The 21,454-nt window shown below is 42.7% G+C and overlaps 1 protein-coding gene across 4 annotated transcripts in view; it reads right to left on the reverse strand.

Annotated features, from left to right (window-relative positions):
- Parn (poly(A)-specific ribonuclease) overlaps positions 1–21,454 on the reverse strand; it is a 129,900-nt gene that overhangs the window by 80,892 nt on the left and 27,554 nt on the right. For all 4 annotated transcript variants that reach the window (XM_032911807.1, XM_032911806.1, XM_032911805.1 and 1 more), the window contains exons 12-18: positions 20,337–20,393; positions 14,729–14,806; positions 7,228–7,271; positions 5,194–5,236; positions 3,982–4,057; positions 1,861–1,971; positions 1,277–1,346 (exon numbers count right to left, since the gene is read on the reverse strand). In XM_032911807.1, coding sequence (XP_032767698.1) covers positions 1,277–1,346; positions 1,861–1,971; positions 3,982–4,057; positions 5,194–5,236; positions 7,228–7,271; positions 14,729–14,806; positions 20,337–20,393 — 479 coding nt within the window. The remainder of the gene's footprint in view (positions 1–1,276; positions 1,347–1,860; positions 1,972–3,981; positions 4,058–5,193; positions 5,237–7,227; positions 7,272–14,728; positions 14,807–20,336; positions 20,394–21,454) is intronic.

The following is a 21,454-nucleotide window of genomic DNA, read 5'->3' on the forward strand; positions in this document are numbered from 1 at the left end:
TTTCCTCTGAACTTCCAAATAAAATACCAACAAAAATAGAAGAAAGAGGTATTGGACAGACTGCTTGCTCAGTGGCTAAGAGAACTGGCTGCTTTTCCAGAGGACTCAGGTTCAGTTCACAGCACCTGCACTGCAGCTCACAACTGTAATTCCGGCTACAAACTCCAGTTACAGGGGATCTAACTCCTTCTTCTGGTCTCTGAAGGTACAGGAGTGCACATGGTGTGCAGACATACATGGAGGCAAAACACTCACAGATAAAATTAATAATGATAGGAGGAAGCTAGTGAGAAAAAAGAAAATAAATGAAGCCACACTAGAATTCACAGTAAAACTCACTAACTCAGGGAATATCACTACCCAGAGCCTGTAAGAAGCATGGTTTGGAAGTAGCAGTTGTTACTACAGCAGACTAAGTATACAACTGTGGAACTGTACTTAATAAAGGCACCCTAAGGAAATAGTATCCTCCCCTGTAAAGCCTTGATACAATGTAACTGCTGCACATAAATGTATGGAAAGGATGGAATTGCCAACCCTGGAACAGCTGTTTCCTACCATGCTGGATGTGCCTGCCTCAGTCTCTCTGGCTCACCCGGAATCTAATATCAACTCTGTTGGAGAGGCTGAGGCCAAGACGAAGGCTGAGGGCTGTGGCACAGAACCAGACTTAGCTGCCTAAGCATCACATCCATATCTTTAGTCACAACCTGGCCAAGTAAGCACAAACCACACTTTGAAATAACAATATTTGAGATTCTTGAAAACTGCTCTGAACTTAAGACTTCTTCAGAACAAGTTTTTCCCTCATTAGATGAGACAGACAGGAGGACACTAGCATACAGGAGACCCTGGTTCAATCCCCAGCACACCAGGAAGGAAAAAGAGGCAAACAGAGAGGCAATGAGCATGAATCACCAGAGCAGCATCCTGCTATTTATCGAACATCTCCTTAGAGATAGCACGTACTCAGTTAATGAGGCAAATATGAATGAACAACAATGCTGCATGCAGAGTTCATCAGGCAGTGGGCTTAACGAAAACATAAGCATCCTTTGAAGGTGGTTTAAATGCCAAAGCCACTATCTTTTTCTTGGAAAAGACACATGCCATCAACAATGCTTTCTTTCCAAAACCTCAATTTCCACTTTCAAAAAACACCTAAGCTACTAAAGATGAGAAATATTTAATTAAAATGTACCCTGGATCACTGTCCCCCAAGGTGTGGGTCTTGTCCACAGTGTAAGAACCAGGTTGCAACCCTCTGGTTACTTACTTGTTAAAAAAGGGTTCGATGAGCTTTGATCTGGCGGACACACACGTTTTTGGAGGACTGAGTAAAGAACCTAGTGAAGAGAAGCAGGGTATTACACACGGCACACGGTCAAAGTGCAGAAGCGCAGACATAGTGTGTTCCATTCAGTGAGAGTCAACACCTTACAACAGGCAGTGTCAGCTGTCCTTTCCTAAGTGTCCCAGCTTCAACTCTTCCAGCTCCCCAGGATGGCCACAGCCTAGGACCACGGTGGTGATGCAGGTGGCCATCCCTTCCCCACTCCTACATGGACGTTGAATCCCAAACAGTGATGTCTATAGATGAGCTGTTTGGGGGTCAAGTAGGGTAGCCGACTCCTTCACAGGAAACACAGGTGTGTCCTTCCTCTAGCACTCTATGTAAATGACAACTGTCGGAAAGCTAGTGTGCAGGTGAGGGCCCCTCAATCCTGGGCTTCCAAGTCTCCTCCTCCATGAGAAACATGGGTCTACTGTCTAAGCCTGGTCTTCAGTAATTCATCCCAGCAGGCTGAGCTAACAGGAAGCAGGAGAGACCCACTCTTTGACAGAAACAATCTCAAGTACCTAAGTAATTTGCCATGGAGATGAAGCAGAGTCCTGTGATGTACGCATCATAACCTGCCTCATGCAGCTGCTCAGAAGCTGTGTCGTAGCTTGGAAAGCCTTCCGCACTCTCTAAAGAGGAAGAAAGGAACCATCAATTCCCCAGTGCATCCCAAAATATGAAGACTAGTAAGTATGACATCTGGCCAAATTCAAACTGCATTCTTGTGTGTTGTAGATGTGGCCTGAAGACACAGAGAAACCTGTCTTGTTTCTCAGTTCTATCCACATAAGACCTTATAATATGCGATAACAAAGGCCCTGAAAATGGGAATTTCAGTTCAGACCTCAGTTTCCTTACCAAGATTCAGCTGTAGGCCTCTGCAGCCACACTGACTGGAGCCATTTGCAAAGTTATGTTTCCCATGCTGCTATTGTTATCATGTAGGACAAAGCAGAGAGGAAGCAGGACTCCAAACTGGGCCCGGTGGCCACGCTTGCAATCGATGTACTTGGGAAGCTGAGGCAGAAGAGCCATAGCAAGAACCAAGGCCAGCTTAGGCTAAATAGTGAGTTATAGTCCAACCTCAGTTACAAAGTAAGACCCTGTCTTTAAAAAGTAAACGTAAACAAAGTAAACCTATAACAAACCCACAAGACTTAGAGGTCATGCAGTGTCCATCACTCACACAGACGTGACCCTGGGCAAAGCCCTTCACCCCTAAGCCCGGGCTTCCTGCCTTCCTTAAATGATAAGCTGCCTTCCTTCGTAAGGCTTTGGGGCATGTTGCTTAAGTTTTCACCTAGTGCCTGGGACATGACAGATGCATAACCATTACCCATCAGTACCCCAAATAATCCCCATAAGGCAAGTGAGCCCAACTATTGCAGCAGGGTCCCCTGCTGTTCCAAGCTTGGCAATTTATACAGACAAAAGCACACTCAACCCCAAAAAGATCACAGTTTGCTGTAATGCTGCCCTCAGTCCATGGGGCCACTGTACTACAAAATCATTTATAAGTTGATTCTTAGTCTCACTGATACATACAGGTGCTGAGTGACTGTAAGAATCATAATCTGCTTTTGAGTAAATTCCGTACCAATAAAATATGAAAATAATAGGACAGGATATGGCTCCTACTCATAATTCTTTCCTAGAATCAAACTGGCAATAAATGTTAAAAAGGCCACTGCCTTATCAGAACAAGAGTGGAAACTATTGATGGAATGACTAGAACCATTTATATTTTTTATGTAAGAATTCTTTAATTTCCTCACATACTAAATATTGGGCTGGACACTTGCTAAGAAAGAAAGCCTTTTAACACTGTAGTGCTTAAGTAAGACCCTCGACAGCACCTGCTGAAGATCGTTATTCCCCAGATCAATTATCTCATTACACACAGGGTGTGGGTTTCCTTCCCTCTACCTAGCTCACATGGAACTCTTGGACTATTACCCAAAAGGGAAGCAAATACCTATGGCCCTGTCCACCCTACTACCCTCCATCACCAACTTCTGGACCACTAATGCTATGCTCAATGTCTCCGGCCACAGCCCAAGGACTGTAGAGTCAGCAGCATAATGTGGATAACAGGACCAAGGACACAGCACCCCAAAACACAGTGGTGGGGCCACTCATACCACACAACTCATATGATACCAAGTGTTCCTCCTGACTGCTGGCTTTCCTCAAGGATACTGTTTAGCTCAGAGGACACTGAGGTGTGTTCTAATCTTGGCAGCACACCCAGTTCTTGGGTTTTCTGTGACCCAAAATGTATTTTCATTGCCTCTCTAATGACCAGTCACTGACTCTCTGTTTCTGTTCAAACAATGTACCAGATAAAAGGATACATCAAGTTTTGGGAGAATTCCAAGCATTAGGAAATAAAAGCCTTAAAACTTTAATTGCCAAACGTCAGAGTGAATGGCTACCCAACTCTTTTAACATGATGTGGATATAGCTAGACATAGAACTAGAATACTGTCTTTATTCAGAAAGCAGCCATCCAGTCAGGGCCTGAAGGCTAACCCAGTCCAAGTCTACAAACAATTCATTACTGTTTCAGAGACATTTTACATTCTTTTCTATAGAACATATTAGTAATTTCCGAAGTTGGATGGTTTTCAGGTTCTTACCAACTTTAGGAGGGTCAAAAGGTGTCTCTTTCAACCGCTTTTCCAACTCTGCAAGGGATGTATTGTTAATGATATCCTGCAAAGCAAGAGGCGGACAGTTAGGACATTTCATCTCAGAGCAAGAGATTAAGGAGAGTCAATTTAGGGTATACGCATGGAAAAAAGCACCCCATACTGCCCTCTTGTGTCTTCTAAAAGAATAGAAGCCATTAGAATAAATTTGTGAAAGGAGCAAGTTCAAGGTTCACTACTGAAAGTTATGATGACATGGAAAGACATACAGTGTAAAAACCTACAAACTCAGGCAGTCCTGGTGCTCACCTGTAATCCCAGCTATCTGAGGCTGAGGCAGCAGGATGAAGAGTTTAAAGATAACCACACATTACAAAAGCAAAACTGTGAAAAAAAAAAAAACCTGGCAGAGGGAGAAAAACAAGCTTCTGTTTGCTGAAGAGTTGGGGGATGGCAGCACTTGGACAGGCACTGTGGGAAGGCTACAACAGTTCTTAACGTCCAAGATTGCTGGCAGACACAGAGCTGGAAAGCACTGTCCTAGTGTACTGGTCAGAAGGTTCAGAAAGTCCTTGACAAGAATGTAAATACATTAACTTAAATTATTAGAAAAGATGTCCAAATATGTAAAATAAGAAGGCAGGTAGACAAAGACAAGCTGTTTGCAGGTATGACCTATTTAATAACATAAATTACAAGCTGGGTGGTGGTTGGACTTGCCTTTACAGCACCTGGGAGGCAGAGGGGAGGTGGAGCTCTGAATTTGAGGCCACTCTGGTCTACAAAGCAAGTTCCAAGACAGCCAAGGCAATTATACAAAGAAACCCTGGGGGGAAGTGGGGGACTTACATTCAAAACCGGGAAAAATAAAGATAACTTCACATTTTTATATTATTTCTGTTCTTTTCCAACTTCTCTCTTATTATTTTCTAATGTGTTTGAAATAACACTTAACTGGATCAGAATCCCAAAGCTATTTGTGGTAATGCAGAAACTTTCGAAGAGAGCTGGACATGACAGCACACACTTGCACCTCAGCACATGGGAGGCAAAGGCAGGGTATCAGGAACTCAAAGTTACTACTGTTTAGCTACAGGGTGAGTTCAGGGCCTGCCTGGGCATTCATAGCAAGGGTCTGTCTCAAACAAACAGAAACTTCAAATTATACCTTATAAGTGACAGTTCAAATTTAAATAATACCTTAAAGGGCTGGGTGCTGGCCATCAATTTAGTATCCAAGAGTCTAGAAACAAAACACATTTTAATAAGGTAAATAAATATATATCAATATCGAAAATGTACTTTGTTAAAATATAAAAATACTTAAAATATTTCATAAATAAAACATATTCTTCATATTCTTCACTTCCACATAGAAGTGGAGAGATGAAACAAACACACTGGTCCGTGTGAACCGAGTGGCCGTGTGGCTGATGAGCTGAGGACAGAGTCTCATCTGCTTGCGTCCTTCACTCACCAAAGTGCTGCAGGCAGTCTCCATCTTGAAAGTAAGGCAAGCACTCCACACTTCACTGCTCTACCGAATCCACCCTCCCACACCACCACGCCCACTGCTGCTGCCTGGTTTGGAGTCTGAACTCTTCAGGAGCCAAAGTCTGCACTGGGACGTTCCCTGCTGCTATTCTTTCAGTGCCAGCTCCACTGTCAGCTTGGCCGGACTAGGAATCACCTATAAGCACACCTCTGTGCCATCCTTTGAGAAGTTCCCAGAGGTTTAACTGAGGAAGGAAGACCTAAAAAGCAGGTAGTGCTATCCTCACTGTGTGGGTAAGACAGAAGAGAAAGGCAGGTAAGTCCTTTCTCTGCTTCCTAATCAGCTCTTGTGAGTGCTCAATGCCATGAAGCCCAGCATCCCTCTTCCCTGGAGACAGACCATGGCCCTCAGACCATGCACCAGCTGGCGGTGTCAGGTATTACATCCCAGCAAGGAGATAAAGCAGAACACTTAACCTCTCTACTACAGAGACAAACACTAGGGAAGAGAATGACTACGTAACAATTCTATCTAAGCCTAGTTCCACATGAATGTAAACACTGTGGCTATGGCAGCAACAGCTACCTAGCTTGCTCTTCTTCAAAAGCTCCATGAATTTGGTTGATCACACATGCACAAATGGCATGGTCAAACTTCATGAAATGCAATGCTAACTGTAAAAAACACTAAGAGTACTGGCATTAATGAAAGATAGGATGTGTACAGAGCCAGGGAGCCAGGGAGCCATGGGACTAGAGGGAGCAGGCCTAAAACAAGAATGGGGACAATCGGCAGGAGTAGGACTGCTCCCCTCATGCCCCAGGCCTGCATGTCCTGGTGCATGTTGTCCTGTACCCCCACCCTTGCCTCCCTAGAGGAGGTCATGTAGGCAGTGGTCAGGTTAAAACTTCCTTTCCACTTATAAGGTCAAGTCCAGCAGCACTTAGAATTCCTCCTGGTGCAAATGATGGTCCAGCCAATAATGTACACTCACCCTGATATTCCCCACAAAGCCTTTGTTTACTCCAATAAACTGAACCAGTTCTCTGAAGCTACTCTCGGGTGTGTGTTCTTTACCCTGCACTCACGAGTGACCAAGATCCTGTCTGTACACAGCCACCTTCCCTCCAGTTAGCTGGGTGCTCAATGGAGATGCAGATGCTGAATGGCAGGGGTGAGGATGGGGAATGCCTCTAGCCACAAAGGTCTTTTTTTTTTTTTTTTAAGATTTATTTATTTATTCCATATAACGACACTGTAGTTGTTTTCAGACACACCAGAAGATGGCATCAGGTCTCATTACAGATGGCTGTGATCCCATGTGGTTGCTGGGATTTGAACTCAGGACCTCTGGAAAGCAGTCAGTGCTCTTAACCATTGAACCATCTCTCCAGCCCGCCACAGAGTTCTTAACTGAGGAGACAGCACAGTCAGTTAAGACACATCAACAATTAAAGGGGTATATCCCCCATGTGTGAATGGCCAGAAGAGGACCCTTCACCAGTCCTTAAGAAAGCAAGATGCAGGAGAGAAAAAGGGGAGCCGTCAACTTCTTTCTACTTTCACTCTAAGTTAGAATCTGATCTTTAATAGGATGGTCAAATTACTCATAAATTTAAACAGTCAACTATGGCCAAGCTGGAGATATGCAGTCCATTAAATCCCTTCCCAGCTTGGACAACTTACTACTTGTGCCTCATTGAGTGTCTTAAATGTCAGGGCTCTTACAGAAGGCTCACCTGGGGAAGACACATGTTGTCATCTCCTTAAACTCATTCAGGTCCTGAAAAGCAAGAAAACAACCTGTTACTGTTTTCCTAGCAGCCCGCAGTACTGCTAGAAACATACGAGAGCAGCTCCAGTTCTCAGCTATTCCCTCAAATATTAACTGTCATGATTCACATGGGCCTCAAGCTAAATGGTAAGATCCACATGTAATTAAGAAATATTTCTTAGGAGCTAGAGGGATGACTCCAAAGCTAAGAGTGCTTTTGCTCTTGCAGATGACCCAGGTTAGCTCCCCAGCACCCACATGCTGGTGCGAAACCACCCATATCTAGTTCCAGGCACCGGATGCCCTATTCGGACCTCCTGATCAATGACAGCCACCTAGGAAGAGAGAGCCACCTCCCACAGATGTACTCTGACCTCCACAGGTTCACCTTGGCAATACACATAACACACAGACAATTCACAGAATTAAAGGTTTTAATGTAATGAAAATTAAATAAATAGTGAATTTAGGAATATCTCCCAGTTCTTATTCCCTCAGAACTATGTGACATAGATAAGTAAATCATAACCTAAAGATTCTGCAGCTGAACTACTGAGAAAGTGGTTCCTCACATGTAAAGTCCTGCTGCTGACCTGAGTGACTGCACCCAGGAGTTCAGTGATAGCTGACTTATGCTAATAGTGACACTAAATGGCAGAACTACAGTAAGTGGCTGATGTGGGAACAAACACACTGTAAAGCAGCTTAAATCTGAGCCTATCTCTGGCTGTTAGTTAAAATGGCCATAAAAACACAGACCTTGGAACATGCCTAAGTACTCAGTAAATTTCGAACATGTCAGTAACAGCTGTTGGAGGATATGAAATCACACTGTGAACCAAGACTGTGTTGTTTACTGGGAAAACCTGTTTCTAGTTGTGGTGTGGCTCAGTCCTTAGCTCACACCTTTAATCCTCCTTCTGGCTGGAACACAGACACACCTTTAGTATACACCTTATTAGTTTATAGAAGCATCCATGTTTGAAAGTGATGTCTAATTGAGTGGCAGACAGCATGATGAATCAGAGAAAGATTCGACAGAATAGGATCTGCCCAACTCTCAAGAGCAGAGAGAGGGGGAGGGGGAAGGAAGTTATTTAAGGGACAGTGCAAAGAAAGAAGGCAGTTTTACTATGACAGTTATAGAGAGACAGCTGCAGAGAGAGAATACGGAGGCACAGGTGAAGACAGACTGAGCCAGCAGATGGAACAGACGGCCAGAGTTAGTTTGAGATCAAACAAGCAATTCAGGAGAGGCCAGGAGAGAAGCCAGATTGAAGCAGTCAGCTTGGAGAGGAGTTTGAGGCAGAACAGCTGAGTTGAACCCGTCAGACAGAGTTCAGAAAGAACTAGAAAGGGTGAGCTTACTTAGCAGTAAATCTCAGAGGCTGAAAACATTCTAGGTCTAGGTAAGAGTGCTTGGACTAGGCCTCCGTTAGCGGCCTGAGGCATTAAGCCTCTGAGAGTACACCTAAATTAGTCGAATAAAAGTTACTTTTAACAAACAAGTTTTGAGGAGGAATTCTAGAGCAGAAATTTAGATAGCACTTTAACTTTGAATTAGCCCATTTACATATGTAATTGTCATGCTAGCCTGGGCTGACCCTCCTGACCCTTAGTAAACCACCATTCTGTTTAAAGTTATTCATGGTTCACAGCAAGCTGCCATTTGCAAGTAGCTTTCCCAGCCTGTAAACTAAATACACAGCAAAGACTGCAATTGACTCAATGGACAAGACATGAACAAGGGGCTAAGGCTAAGTCACACGGAAGTGCCCTGATGTCTGCTGTGGACCTTTCAACGCCACCAAAGTTTTATTAAAAAAAAAAAAAAAGAGAAGAGTAGAATTATGGCCACCTCCAGGCCCAACAAAGAATACTGGACTAATGCCTATAAGGTCATGCTCAAGGAGTGGGTAAGTCGAGTAAGAAAGTCTCTGCTAAACAACAAGATATGGTTTCTTTCTTTTATTTTCATCTTGGTAGATCTGTGCGCATAGTTCGTATATACATATTGAGCATAAGCCTGCCGTAGTGCATGTGTGAAACTCCAAAGACAATGTCTAAGGTCTGACTTCTCCTTCCAACATGTCTGAGCTAGGGTGTCTTGTTCACTGTGTGCTAGGCTACCTCACCCATAAGCTTCCAAGGATTCTTCTGTCTCCACCTTCCATCATGTAGGAATTCTGAATTAGAGATAAGCTACAACCAGCTTTACATTTACATATTTAAAATACTGTGCCAGTTGCTGGAGAGATGGTTCAGTTAAGAGCACTGGCTGCTCTTCCAGAAGACTGGGGTTCAATTCCCAGGACCACATGGCAGCTCTGAACTGTGTAACTCTAGTCCCAGGGGACCCGAGCACTCTTCTGGCTTCCATTGGTACAGGCATTCAAGTGTTACACAGACATGTAAACAGGCGTAGTGGTTGGAATTAGAATAACCCCACAGGCTCATAAGTTTGAAAGCTTGGTCCACAGGTAGCATAACTATTTGGGAAGGATTAGGTAAAGCCTTGTTGGGAAAGGTCTGTTACTGGAATTTGGGGTTGCAAAAGCCCATTCCAGCCCCGCCCCTCTCCCTGCTGCCTACAGATCAGAATGCAAAGCTTTCAGCTATTGCTCCAAGGCCATGCCTGTTTCCTACTCACCCTCTAGAACTCTTAGCAAGCCCCAAATTAAATACTTTATCTTCTAAGAGATGTTCTGGTCATAGTCTCTTCACAGCAACACAACAGGCAAGATTGTGCTGTCTAGTCTTGTGTCAGCTTGTCATACACACTAGAATTACCTGACAGGAGGGAGCCTCAATTGAGAAAGTACCCCCATAAGTTCCACTTGTAGTTCATTTCCTTAATTTGTTACTGATGGAGGAGGGCCCATCCCCATTGTGGTTCCATGCCTGGGCTGGTGGTCCTGGGTTCATTATAAGAAAGTAGGCTGAGCAAGTCATGTTGAGCAAGTCCATAAGCAGTGTCCATCCAGCATCGATGGCCTCTACATCAGCTCCTGCCTTCAGGTTCCTGCCTCATTTGAATTCCTATCCTGACTTCCTTCCATGATGAGCATTGATATGGAAGTATAAGCCAAATATACCCTTTTAACCACAACTTGCTTTTTGGTCCCTAAGACAACACCCACACAAAAATAAAATTAATGTTTTTTAACTTAAATATGGTGGCAGAAAATATAACTATTCTACCATCTTCAATAGATTGTCTGCTATTCTTGTCATTTTTTCCACAGCTAAATAAAAGAACACTATTCTTCTGATAATGCAGGGGATGAAAAGGTGTGTGTGCATTTGTGTACACATGCTAAATCACCTCAGGTACCTTGGTGAGATAAAACTGCAATCACCTGCTTTCTGGTTGTACTGGCAGGTTTGGTGTCAGCTCAACACAAGCTGGGTTATCACAGAGAAAGGCGCTCCCTTGAGGAAATGTTCCATGAGATCCAGCTGTGAGGCATTTTCTCAATTGGTGATCAAGGGAAGTGGGCCCATTGTAGGCTGGTGGTCCTGGGTTCTAAAAGAAAGCAAGCTGAGCAAGCCAGTAAGCAGCACCCCTCCATGGCCTCTGCATCAGTTCTTGCCTCCAGGTTCCTGCCCTGTGTGAGTTCCTGTCCTGACTTCCTTTGGTGATGAACAGCAATATGGAGGTATAAACCCAATTTGCTTCTTGGTCATGATGTTTGTGCAGGAATAGAAACCCTGACTAAGACACTGGTAGAATTTGAATTGAACTAGCCTCAAGTTCATATTTTCTGAGCACTCACACACAAGGTTAAGTCAATCCTCCTCAGATCTAGCACCTAAAAGAAGGGGCTGTGCCATACAGTACAGAGCAAAACTTAGGCATCAGGAAGCCCTAAAGCCCTGGGGAATCAGTCACTGAGGGTTCCAGCAAGGCAGCAAGCAGAGAAGAGCTGCATGGCAGGAAAGGGTAAGTGGAGATGTAGACTGAGAACATGGAACAAGCAACAGGCCTGCCAGAGCACATATCAGCCTGCCTAGCATGGACCTAGTAGAGGCTGGGGAATATAAGCAATCAGATACAATCTGACAGACCCAACTCCAAAGGGTCAGCTAGATGCAGCAACAAAGAATGTGGATTTCCTGGGAATCTTAAGCAGGGTCAGTGATGTGAAAAGAGCCACATTCAGAGGATTATAAAAGCAGTAGTCAGAAGACACTCATTTGTTAAATACATACACAAATAAAAATAATTTTTTTAAAGTGTATATGGGTGAGTTCATGAGCTCTACATTTTTGCAAGTGCCCTTGGAGGCCTGAGGGCATCAGATCCCTTGGAGCTGGAGTTAAAGGCTGGAGCAAAACCCAGGCCCTCTGAAAAGGCAGCAAGTGCACTTAATCACTGAGACACCTAACCTGCCCTAAAATAAGTTTTTTTTAAAGAACATAAAATAAATAAAGTGTGATAGCCATTGGTTAACTTGACTACATCTGGAATTATAAAATCCAAATAGCTGGGCACACCTGACCTTTTTTTAAATTAAGTCATCTAAGTGGGACAACCCACTTCTAATCTGAATTTTTGAGGTGAGAAGACAAACCTTCAATCTTGACTTTTCCACCTTAAATCTGGACCATGCCTTCTGTTGGCAACCCACATAAAGGACATGGAAGGAGGACACCATTCTCTTTGCCTGCTACTCTTGCTATTACTGGCTCAAGTTCGTTCCTTCACTGGCATTAGAGCCTACTTCTTAAGGATTCCGGCATGTACTAACGACCAGCTGAGACGTGCAGCCTCTTGGACTGAACAGCTACAGGGTTCTTGAACTTTACACTCATAGACAGCCATGGTTTGTCTAACTGTGATAGACAAACTGTGTGTGTGTGTGTGTGTGTGTGTGTGTGTGTGTGTGTGTGTGTGTGTGTTTGTATGTGTGTGTGCACGCTCGTATTCATTCTATCAATTCTGTTCCTCTAGAACCCTAATACTCATGGATTAGCAAACTACAGCCACACAACCCAAATCTGGTCACCTGTTCAGGGTTGTGGAGGAAGAACAACAAAACAGCTTTTGAACTCATAGACTGTGGCCCAGCCATTAGCACAACCACGATGGAAATGCCTCAAAGAGGCAGAGCCCAGGGTTGGGGATTTAGCTCAGTGGTAGAGCGCTTGCCTAGCAAGCGCAAGGCCCTGGGTTCGGTCCCCAGCTCAAAAAAAAAAAAAAAAAAAAAAAAAAAAAAAAAAAAAAAAAAAAAGAGGCAGAGCCCAGAAGACTGTGTCTTGAGGTCTTCATGCTGCTGTGGAGTTTCTCTCAGCTTGTTGCCCTCACAGTCATGACATCCTCATAATCTATGAGTTGTAGGTAAACTTTAAGGGGGCTTCTCCCCTCAGCGGAGAATGTCATTGGCACTTATAACAGTGACTGATCTTTTTCCAGCACTGCTGCTACAGATTAGTGATTCAACCACCTTCAGAAAGAACTGAGAGATGCAGACTCTCTAAAGTTATGTTAAGATGCTTTTGTTAGTGGCTTTGACAAAAAAAATCTAAGGGAACAACTTACAGGTCAGAAAGGCACACTTTTGATAATTAAACAAAGGATTTTTGAAGTCAGGGAACAAGAAGAGTGGCAGCACCACTAGCACTGGCCAGTGAGCCTCTCTGTGATCAAAGAGATGATTGATTTCTGTACCCATTTTTTCCCTAAGCTTCCTGATATAATTTAATAAACAACTGTTACTGAGTAGGTGTTCACCTTGAGGATTTAAAATAAAAATGACTGATATTTTTTAATGTATAAAAATTTAGATTTATGACTCTTTTATGTTTTATAAGATTACTTTTAAAGATCAATAACAAAAGTCAATGATCCTTTGGTTATAACTGCAAATTGCAGCCTGCCAGTAATATAACCACATTGTAATTTTTATATTGCTTGAAAGATTTTGCTAGAATATATAAGCTATGAGAGAAAGAATAAAGTTCTTAGGGCCACCAGATTCTTCATTCGCCAAATGTGTGTGTACACGCGTGCGCATGCTTTTCCCTCTAAAAAATAAGAAAACCTGTTTGACCTAAAGAGAAGATTCCTGTGTTTATGCGTTCTGCCAACTCCATGCCTCCCCATTCATACCTTAACGTGATGACGCTGGACACTGACGGTCACCACCTCATTTCCCCCTTAAATCAGGTATTATCCAATACAGCAGTCTCAGGGTTATAATGGCAGACTAGAGAGTTGTCCCAGCATTGTACAGCCTAGAAAACTAGGTTTTTTGGTGTTTTATAAAAACGTTGCCAATATGTAGTATAAAAGACAAACTGAATGTTAAATGGGAAAAAAGGACTCGAATCCAGGCTGAACTGCAGCAGAGAAGGACGGCTACTTGAAAGAGACACAGATAAGATCTCAGGTATGAAACATCTTCAGGATCATCCACTGGATAGCAGAACTCAGGGCTGACGTGAAACACAGGACTGCAGATGGGAAATCAGAGTAATAGAAATAGAAAAAAGAATTGGTTTGAAGACAATGAAAGAAGGAAAAGGGAGGAGGGGGAGGTGCCAAACTTTTAAATCTCCTTTGAGATACATAAATCTTAAAAATGCCTTAGTCTGTGAGCTAGAGTCTAGCATGAAATGTACACCTGGAATTGAGAGAGACCAGAGCTAGGGATGGATGTTGGAGTACCTATGGTATTTGTGGCTTAAGTCATGGCAGAGAGGGAGGTTTTTGAAGGACAGAAAAATGAAGGAGGGTGGACAGCAGAGTTATGGGGACAAGAGACAGAGCCACAGCAGTTATGGAACAAGGGGAAAAAGCCAATACAGGGGCAAAAAACCATACGATAATGACTCAGATGACCTGGCTCCAGGTACAGAAATGCCACCATGGTCCCCAGGGAGCCTCAAGGTCTCGGCAATAGCAAAATCAAGTGGCACTGTGTTCCTGCTGGCTCTCCCAAGTCTAATTTTGGAGATGCCTGTGGCCTATCCTGTGTGCAGCAGTTAATGAACAAACCTACCAGCATTGACTTGCTCTGGCAATAGCTGACAGCTGTCAACTCCTTAACATATTGATGTATATATCCTATCAAACAGCAAAGCCAGCTCAGCAGCTCAGAGTACTTTCAAACTATCTTCCTAGGTCCCTAAAAAGTGAATTTAAAGTTGATGTCTGAGTTCACTGATGAATAGCACATGCTGCTCTTTCAGAAGACCCAGCATCCAACTCACAGCTCAGAACTTCTGTCACTCTAGAGTACCTTCTTCTGAAGCTGCTTGGGTAACCAAGCATGCCCACATACGTGCAGGCAAAACACTCACCATACACACAAAATAATAAAAATAATAAAAGAAATCCATGTAAGGTCTTCCTAGGAACATCCTGCATACAAGGAAATGAGGAGAAATGAGGAATCACAGCCCAGCCGGAGAGTGAGCACTCACAGAAAAAGCAGGTGGGTTTTGACACTGCAGCCACTTACCACAGGCAGAGGGCAGTAGAACTGGTGAATAGTGTGCATGACATCCAAGAGCATGTTGTGTCCAACAACCAGCTTCCCCTGGGGAAAGACGGTTAGGAAAAGCATGTCAGAGTTGCTTCAGGGCTTGCAAATTAGAAGGATGCTTCAGATGAGACGGAGTCACAACACAGTCAGGCGAGCCTGCTGCTCCCTACCTAGGTAACCCACATAGGCCTCATGCTCTTCCTGCCTCAGCTTCTCAAGCGCTGGGATTATAGGTGCACAGCCACTGTGCCCATTCTTTGTGATTTTTTTCCATTTTTCACATTTTTATAAATCTTGTTATTTTCAAAATTTTGATGTAGTTTCTTGTTGTTGGTTTTGGTTTTTAGACAAGTCTTGCTATACTGTCCAGGTTGCCCCTGAACTTCTGAGCTACAGCAATCCTCCTGCCTCAGTCTCTCTGAGAAACTGAGATTACAGAGAACAACGTGCCTGGCTAGAAGTAGTTTGACTGAAGCACTTGTAAACAATAAAATCTGAAATCCTAAGAACTTTGACTTCAAATATATACCTTTAAGACTCTTAAAACATCTTTAAAACCTACATATTTTAGAGATTTAATGTTGCTAAACTCAATACATTTTCATTTCCTACATCATCTATGTGCAATGGCACACCATTGTTCTTTTAAAAAGTTATTATTACTAGTCTGTGTGTGTGTGCACTTGAGCACTCACATATGCATGCATATATTGGAGCAGGTGGCCAAGGTGACAGATACACAAGCTACAGAATGCCTGTGGAGGAGACCGGGTTACAACTTTGTGGACTATGTCCCTCCTTTCACCTTTACATGGATTTAGGAAATCAGACTAAGTCACCAGTAGCAAGCACCTTTACCCATCGAGCCATTTTGATGACTGTCATTGCTTTTCAATCATACATGTACAATAAATTACTCCATTTTAGTAGCTACGAAAAATAAAATTCTTTATTAAATTTATAAAATTTTAAAAAATTACCTACTAATATACAATATCACCTTAGATTGCCCAGCCTTATGATTCCTCGGGGAACAGAGAGAAGATGTTGTAGTTTCAGTTTTGGGAGTTAGAGTAGGAACTGAGATTAGACCTGATGAAGCCCAGGTTAGCCTTGAACACCTATGTAGCTGAGGATAACCTGTAACTACTAATCTTATGCTTCTGTGCTTCTGTTCCACCAGTGTTGAGATTAGGCCTGTGCCACCACGTCCAGCTCTGCTTTCAAATTTTGTTTGTTTGTTTTTCTCACAATAGTGGGTTAAGATGGGTGTTATGTTTTATTCGACATAGGGGTCTCTCTCTGTAGCGTGGGCTGAGCTAGAGCTCACTGTGTAGCCCTGGCTAGATGACTCCATTTTTAACATAAACATTGTCTTAGGGTTTCTACTGCTTTGATAAGCATTATAAATACAAAGCAATTAAGGGAGGAAAGGGTTTATTTGGTTTACGTGTTCACATTGCTGTTCATCAACAGAGGAAGTTGGGATAGTAACGCAGACAGGACAGGAACCTGGAGGCAGGGGCTGAAACAGAGGCTATGGAGGGTGTTGCTTACTGACATGTTCCCCATGGCTTGCTCAGCCTGCTTTTTTTTTTTTTTTTTTTTTTTTTTAATCTTTATTAACTTCAGTATTTCTTATTTACATTTCGATTATTATTCCCCTTCCGGTTTCGAGCCAACATTCCCTAACCCTTCTCCTCCCCTTCTATATGGGTGTTCCCCTCCCCACATTACTGACCTCCCCCCAACAATCACGTTCACTGGGGGTTCAGTCTTGGCAAATGCCAGCAGCAATCCACTGAACTGAGAACGGGACCCCCGTTGAAGGAATCAGAGAAAGGACTGGAAGAGCATGAAGGGGCTGGAGACCCCGTATGAAGAACAATGCCAACAACCAGAGCTTCCAGGGACTAAGCCACTACCCAAAGTCTATACATGGACTGACCCCGGGCTCCAACCTAAAAGGTAGCAATGAATAGCCTAGTAAGGGCACCAGTGGAAGGGGAAGCCCTTGGTCCTGCCAAGAATAACATTCGAAATGTAAATAAGAAATTCTCAAGTTAATAAAGAAAAGAAGGAAAAAAAAAAAGAAAGAAAGAAAGAAATCAGTTTCCAGAATGAAGCCAGGGGAAACACTGCATGACACCAGTAAATGTTTAAAGTAATCGGATAGGAGACATACGAGCTGAACTAAAAAAGCACCAATTAAAACTATTCCAAATTGAGCAACAAAATAAGTAATAAAAATACTAGGTTATAGGGCTGGAGAGATGGCTCAGTGGTTTAGAGCACCAACTGCTCTTCCAGAGGTTCTGAGTTCAAATCCCAGCAACCACATGGTGACTCACAACCATCTGTAATGGGATCTGGTGCCCTCTTCTGGTGTGTCTGAAGACAACTACAGTGTACTCATTCATTCACACACACACACACACACACACACACACACACACACACACACACACACAAGTTTATAGCCAGCAATGGTGGTAGGCACCTGTACTCCTAGAACTTGGTAAGTTGAGGCAACAGGATGGAACAGCGATGTTTCTGTCTCACAAACCAACAACAAAACTAGGTTGTCTGGTGTTGATTTTTATGATATGTCTACATGCTCGGTAGCCTAGATTAGCCTCCCGACTCCTGACCTTCCTGCTTCTGCCTCTCAAGTACTGAGACAACAAAAGTGCAACAGCACAGCCTACTCACCAAAGGCATTTACTGCCTATAAAAGAAAAACAGTAACTGCATAGAGCAGCAGTAGACGGTGCCTCAACAATCCATTACTGAGGTCAACATGATAAATACTACTTCTGTGTTATTCGTCCCAAAACAGAACCCTCTGACTCTAAACATGAAACAACAAATCCCAGCTGAGGGACATTTAACAAAAACACGGAAAATTCATCAACACTATTAAGTTATACAGACAAAGAAAGAGCAAGAAGTGATAAAAAGGAACTACAAGCAGTCCTGAACAGAACTGTGAAAATAAAAGACTTAGCTGAGAAGCCCCTGAAATCAAATTAAGATTTTCGTTTACTTCCCCATATCATAATGATGTGCACTTCCTGGTTCTGATAAGTACAGAACAGCAGTTCAGGATGTCAGCATCAGGGACAGTTGTCCAAGATATGCACGGAAATTCTTTACTATTCCTGTGACATTTATGTGAGTAGGAAATCAGAAGCCTGAGGCTTCATCCCTCGAACCAACATAGTGGAAGAAGAGAAGTGATTCTCAAAGATTGTCCTCTAGCCTCCACAGGTGTCTGTGTACACACACAGGGACAGAGAGACAGAGACAGAGAGAAAGAGGCTGGAGCTGGAGCTGAGTTGAAAGAGATTTTACCTAATAACTGTAAGATCCTAAGGTCAAATCTCAGTAGCACCAAAATACATCTAGATACATAAAACATATTACATAGACCTGTACTGACTGGATAATTAGTATAAATACCCCCCAGAGGGGTTGGAGGGCAGCTCAGTGGTTAAGAGTGCACACTAAGCGGCTGGGGATTTAGCTCAGTGGTAGAGCGCTTGCCTAGCAAGCGCAAGGCCCTTGGTTCAGTCCCCAGCTCTGGAAAAAAAAAAAAAAAAAAAAGAAAAAAAAAAAAAAAAAAAAAAAAAAAAAACTAAAAAAAAAAAAAAAAAAAAAAAAAGAGTGCACACTAATCTTGTAAAGAACTCAAATTCAGTTCCCTGTATCCACATTGGGCAGGTTACAACAGCTCCAGGGGAATCGGACACTCTTCTGCACTCTGAAAGTAGCTGCACTCCCAAGTCCACACACACATTCAGGCCAAACACCCATACACATGAATACATTTTTATTTAATAAAAAAAAAATTAAAAAGTACTAGATTCTACCTTCAATTCTGCAAGTAAATAATAAATAAATAAATAAATAAATAAATAAATAAATAAATAAATGTGTGCATGTGCCTATTGGCTTCATAGAGCTTATCAATATTAATAAAAAATTAAGTTGGACAGTGATGGCCATGTCTTTAGTCCCAGCACTTGGGAGGCAGAAGCAGAATGATTCCTGAGTTTGAGGCCAGCCTGGTCTACAGAGTGAGTTCCAAGAGAGCCAGGGCTACACAGAAAATCCCTATCTCAAAAACAAACAAATTAATATTAGAATAACTTCATTTCTAATAGACATAACTTTTTTCTCACTATTTCTTCTAAATCCTAAGAAACACAATTTTACTTAGATCCTTTTATTAAACTGAATGTTCTTTTCCCAGTTCTCAGACCTTCCTAGGCTCCACAGGAATTGAACGGTATTATTAATGTCTTCTGTATTCTTTCTGAGTATGCATAGCTAAGCAAATAGAAACGTGCATCTCCTGTGTATAAGGAGAACAAATGCCTCAACTTTGGAAATAAGATGAACTATTATGCTAGCTAATGAAGATCAAAACTGAAGCCCCCTTGCTTTTCAAGTATGCTGGCTAAGTTTCCACACAGTACCAAGGGCGGCCAGAACCTGCTTTTCTGGGTCCTTGCGACCTTAGCAGCTGCTCAAGTGACTCACCCCCTTTCTCCTCCCAGTATGACACAATTTTATGTTCAGTACAGTTCAATTGTGCTTGGGTAACAGAGTTCTTTGTAGCTAACGATCTTCTTTTATAAGACTCTGTCATCTGTGCTGTCTTCAAATGAGGACAGTGTGCCTCCTCTCCACTGTCCATGTTGACAGAGTGGCATTTGAACTCTGAGACGGTCTCAACGGGCAGCATCTAAGGGATAAGACAACTCCTTCCAAGACCCAACTGCCCACAGAGAAGAAAATCTTAGACCCAGGTAATCTACTATCCACACAAGAGCACCCTGGTTTATCCATGCAAAAGGTAGATGCCGTTCAGAAGGCCAAGGAAAGATGTTGACCACAGAATGCTCTAGCACATTTATAACAACAGCCAGCATATGTCTAAAGCTTACTAAGATTATGATAGATGAATTTTGGGATTTAATTACAGTTCTATAGAGGAAGTCAACTTGTAATTACCCTCCGGATTCCTCTAATTGCTCCTTGACTTCTAGTTCTTGTATTCAGATTAATGAAAGTCAGTTTTGTGCAGCTATACAGAGGCATCATAGGGCAGGGTGATCCTGTGCCTTCGTATGCATGGGAGATGTATGTATGTGTGTGTGTGTGTATGTATGTATGTATGTATGTAATGTATATTATATATACATACATATATATACACATCAACTTAACACTTATTTCTCACATCGTTTGTGTGTGTGTGTGTGTAAGACAGAGAGAGAGAGAGAGAGAGAGAGAGGAGGGGGCTCATGTGTCAAAGGACACACACATGGTTGTGTGTGCATTTTTGTACTTTTGCAACAGAGACTTTTTGAAAACTGATTTGGATATAATTCAATGATGATGACTTCTGACTTGGTACATTGTACAGCAACAGCCCATGTTACTAACTTCTTCCTCCAGACTAGGTAAACATTCCAAGGGTAACCAAGAGAGCAATTTGCAGTAGCAGTAAGACACTTCATTTTAAATATTGTGCTTAGCCATATAACTAGAAAAACACCAAATGTGGATGACTCACCGAATTAGCAATCGCATGGATGACTCTTGAAAATCCTACAGCATCATTCAGTTCCTCCTAAGTAAAAGAACTAAATTAAAACAGAAAGGGTTGCAAGAGGGCTCCGAGAGTAAAGGTGCTTGCACAAAGGCCTCACAATCTGCACCCCTCAGAACCCCGTGAAGGCTAAAAGAGAACCACTCCTAGGAGCTTTGCACAGACCTCCACATGTGTGTCCTTGGACAAGAGAGCCTTCCTCCCCCCAACACACACACACACACACACACACACACACACACACACACACACACACTCTCACTCTCTCTCTCTCTCCCTCCTTCCCCCCTCTGTGTCACACACACACACACACACACACACACACACACACACACACACACACACAACAAACAAGCAACAAAATATGAGAAATGGCTCAGAGGTTAAGAGCACTTGCTACTCTTCCAGAGGACCTGAGTTCAGTCCCCAGCAACTACACTATGTAGCTCACAATTGCCTGTAACTCCAGCTTCAAGGGCTCCATGCCCTCCTCTAGATCCTGATGATACCTGTACAGGTGCAGCATCACTCTACACGCGCGCACACACACACACACACACACACACACACACACACACACACACACACACACAATAAAAATTGAAAGTAAACCTTTAAAAACAATATAAAACTTTAAAACAAAAAAGGTAAAACAATCTACATACTTTTCTGTTTTAGCCGGTAGAATGAGCAAGGGTTAAAGCACTCATTAGTTCATTAACAGCTGTCACAGTTTACCCATCGCATCATATACTGGGGCAGGGGTTATTTATTTGCTTTCAGAATCAGGATCTTGTAAAGTGTGTGCAGACCTTGAACCTTCCTACCTCCACCTTTTAAGACCAAAACCAGGGATTAGACCATGCACCACCATGCCTACCTACAGGATGTGTGGTAATTTCCAAGTCAATCATGTTGACTTACAAAAAAATAAATAAATAAAAATAACAACTTCAAGTGGATACTGTAGTACATGGCTGTAATCAGGCAATTGGGAGACTGAGGCAAGAGAGTCAGGAAATACAGTCTAAGGCAATACTGGTCTTTAAAAAACAAACAAAAACAAAACTAACTTTGATAAT

This window comes from Rattus rattus, chromosome 9 (genome assembly GCF_011064425.1).
Source record: "Rattus rattus isolate New Zealand chromosome 9, Rrattus_CSIRO_v1, whole genome shotgun sequence".
NCBI lineage: Eukaryota > Metazoa > Chordata > Mammalia > Rodentia > Muridae > Rattus > Rattus rattus.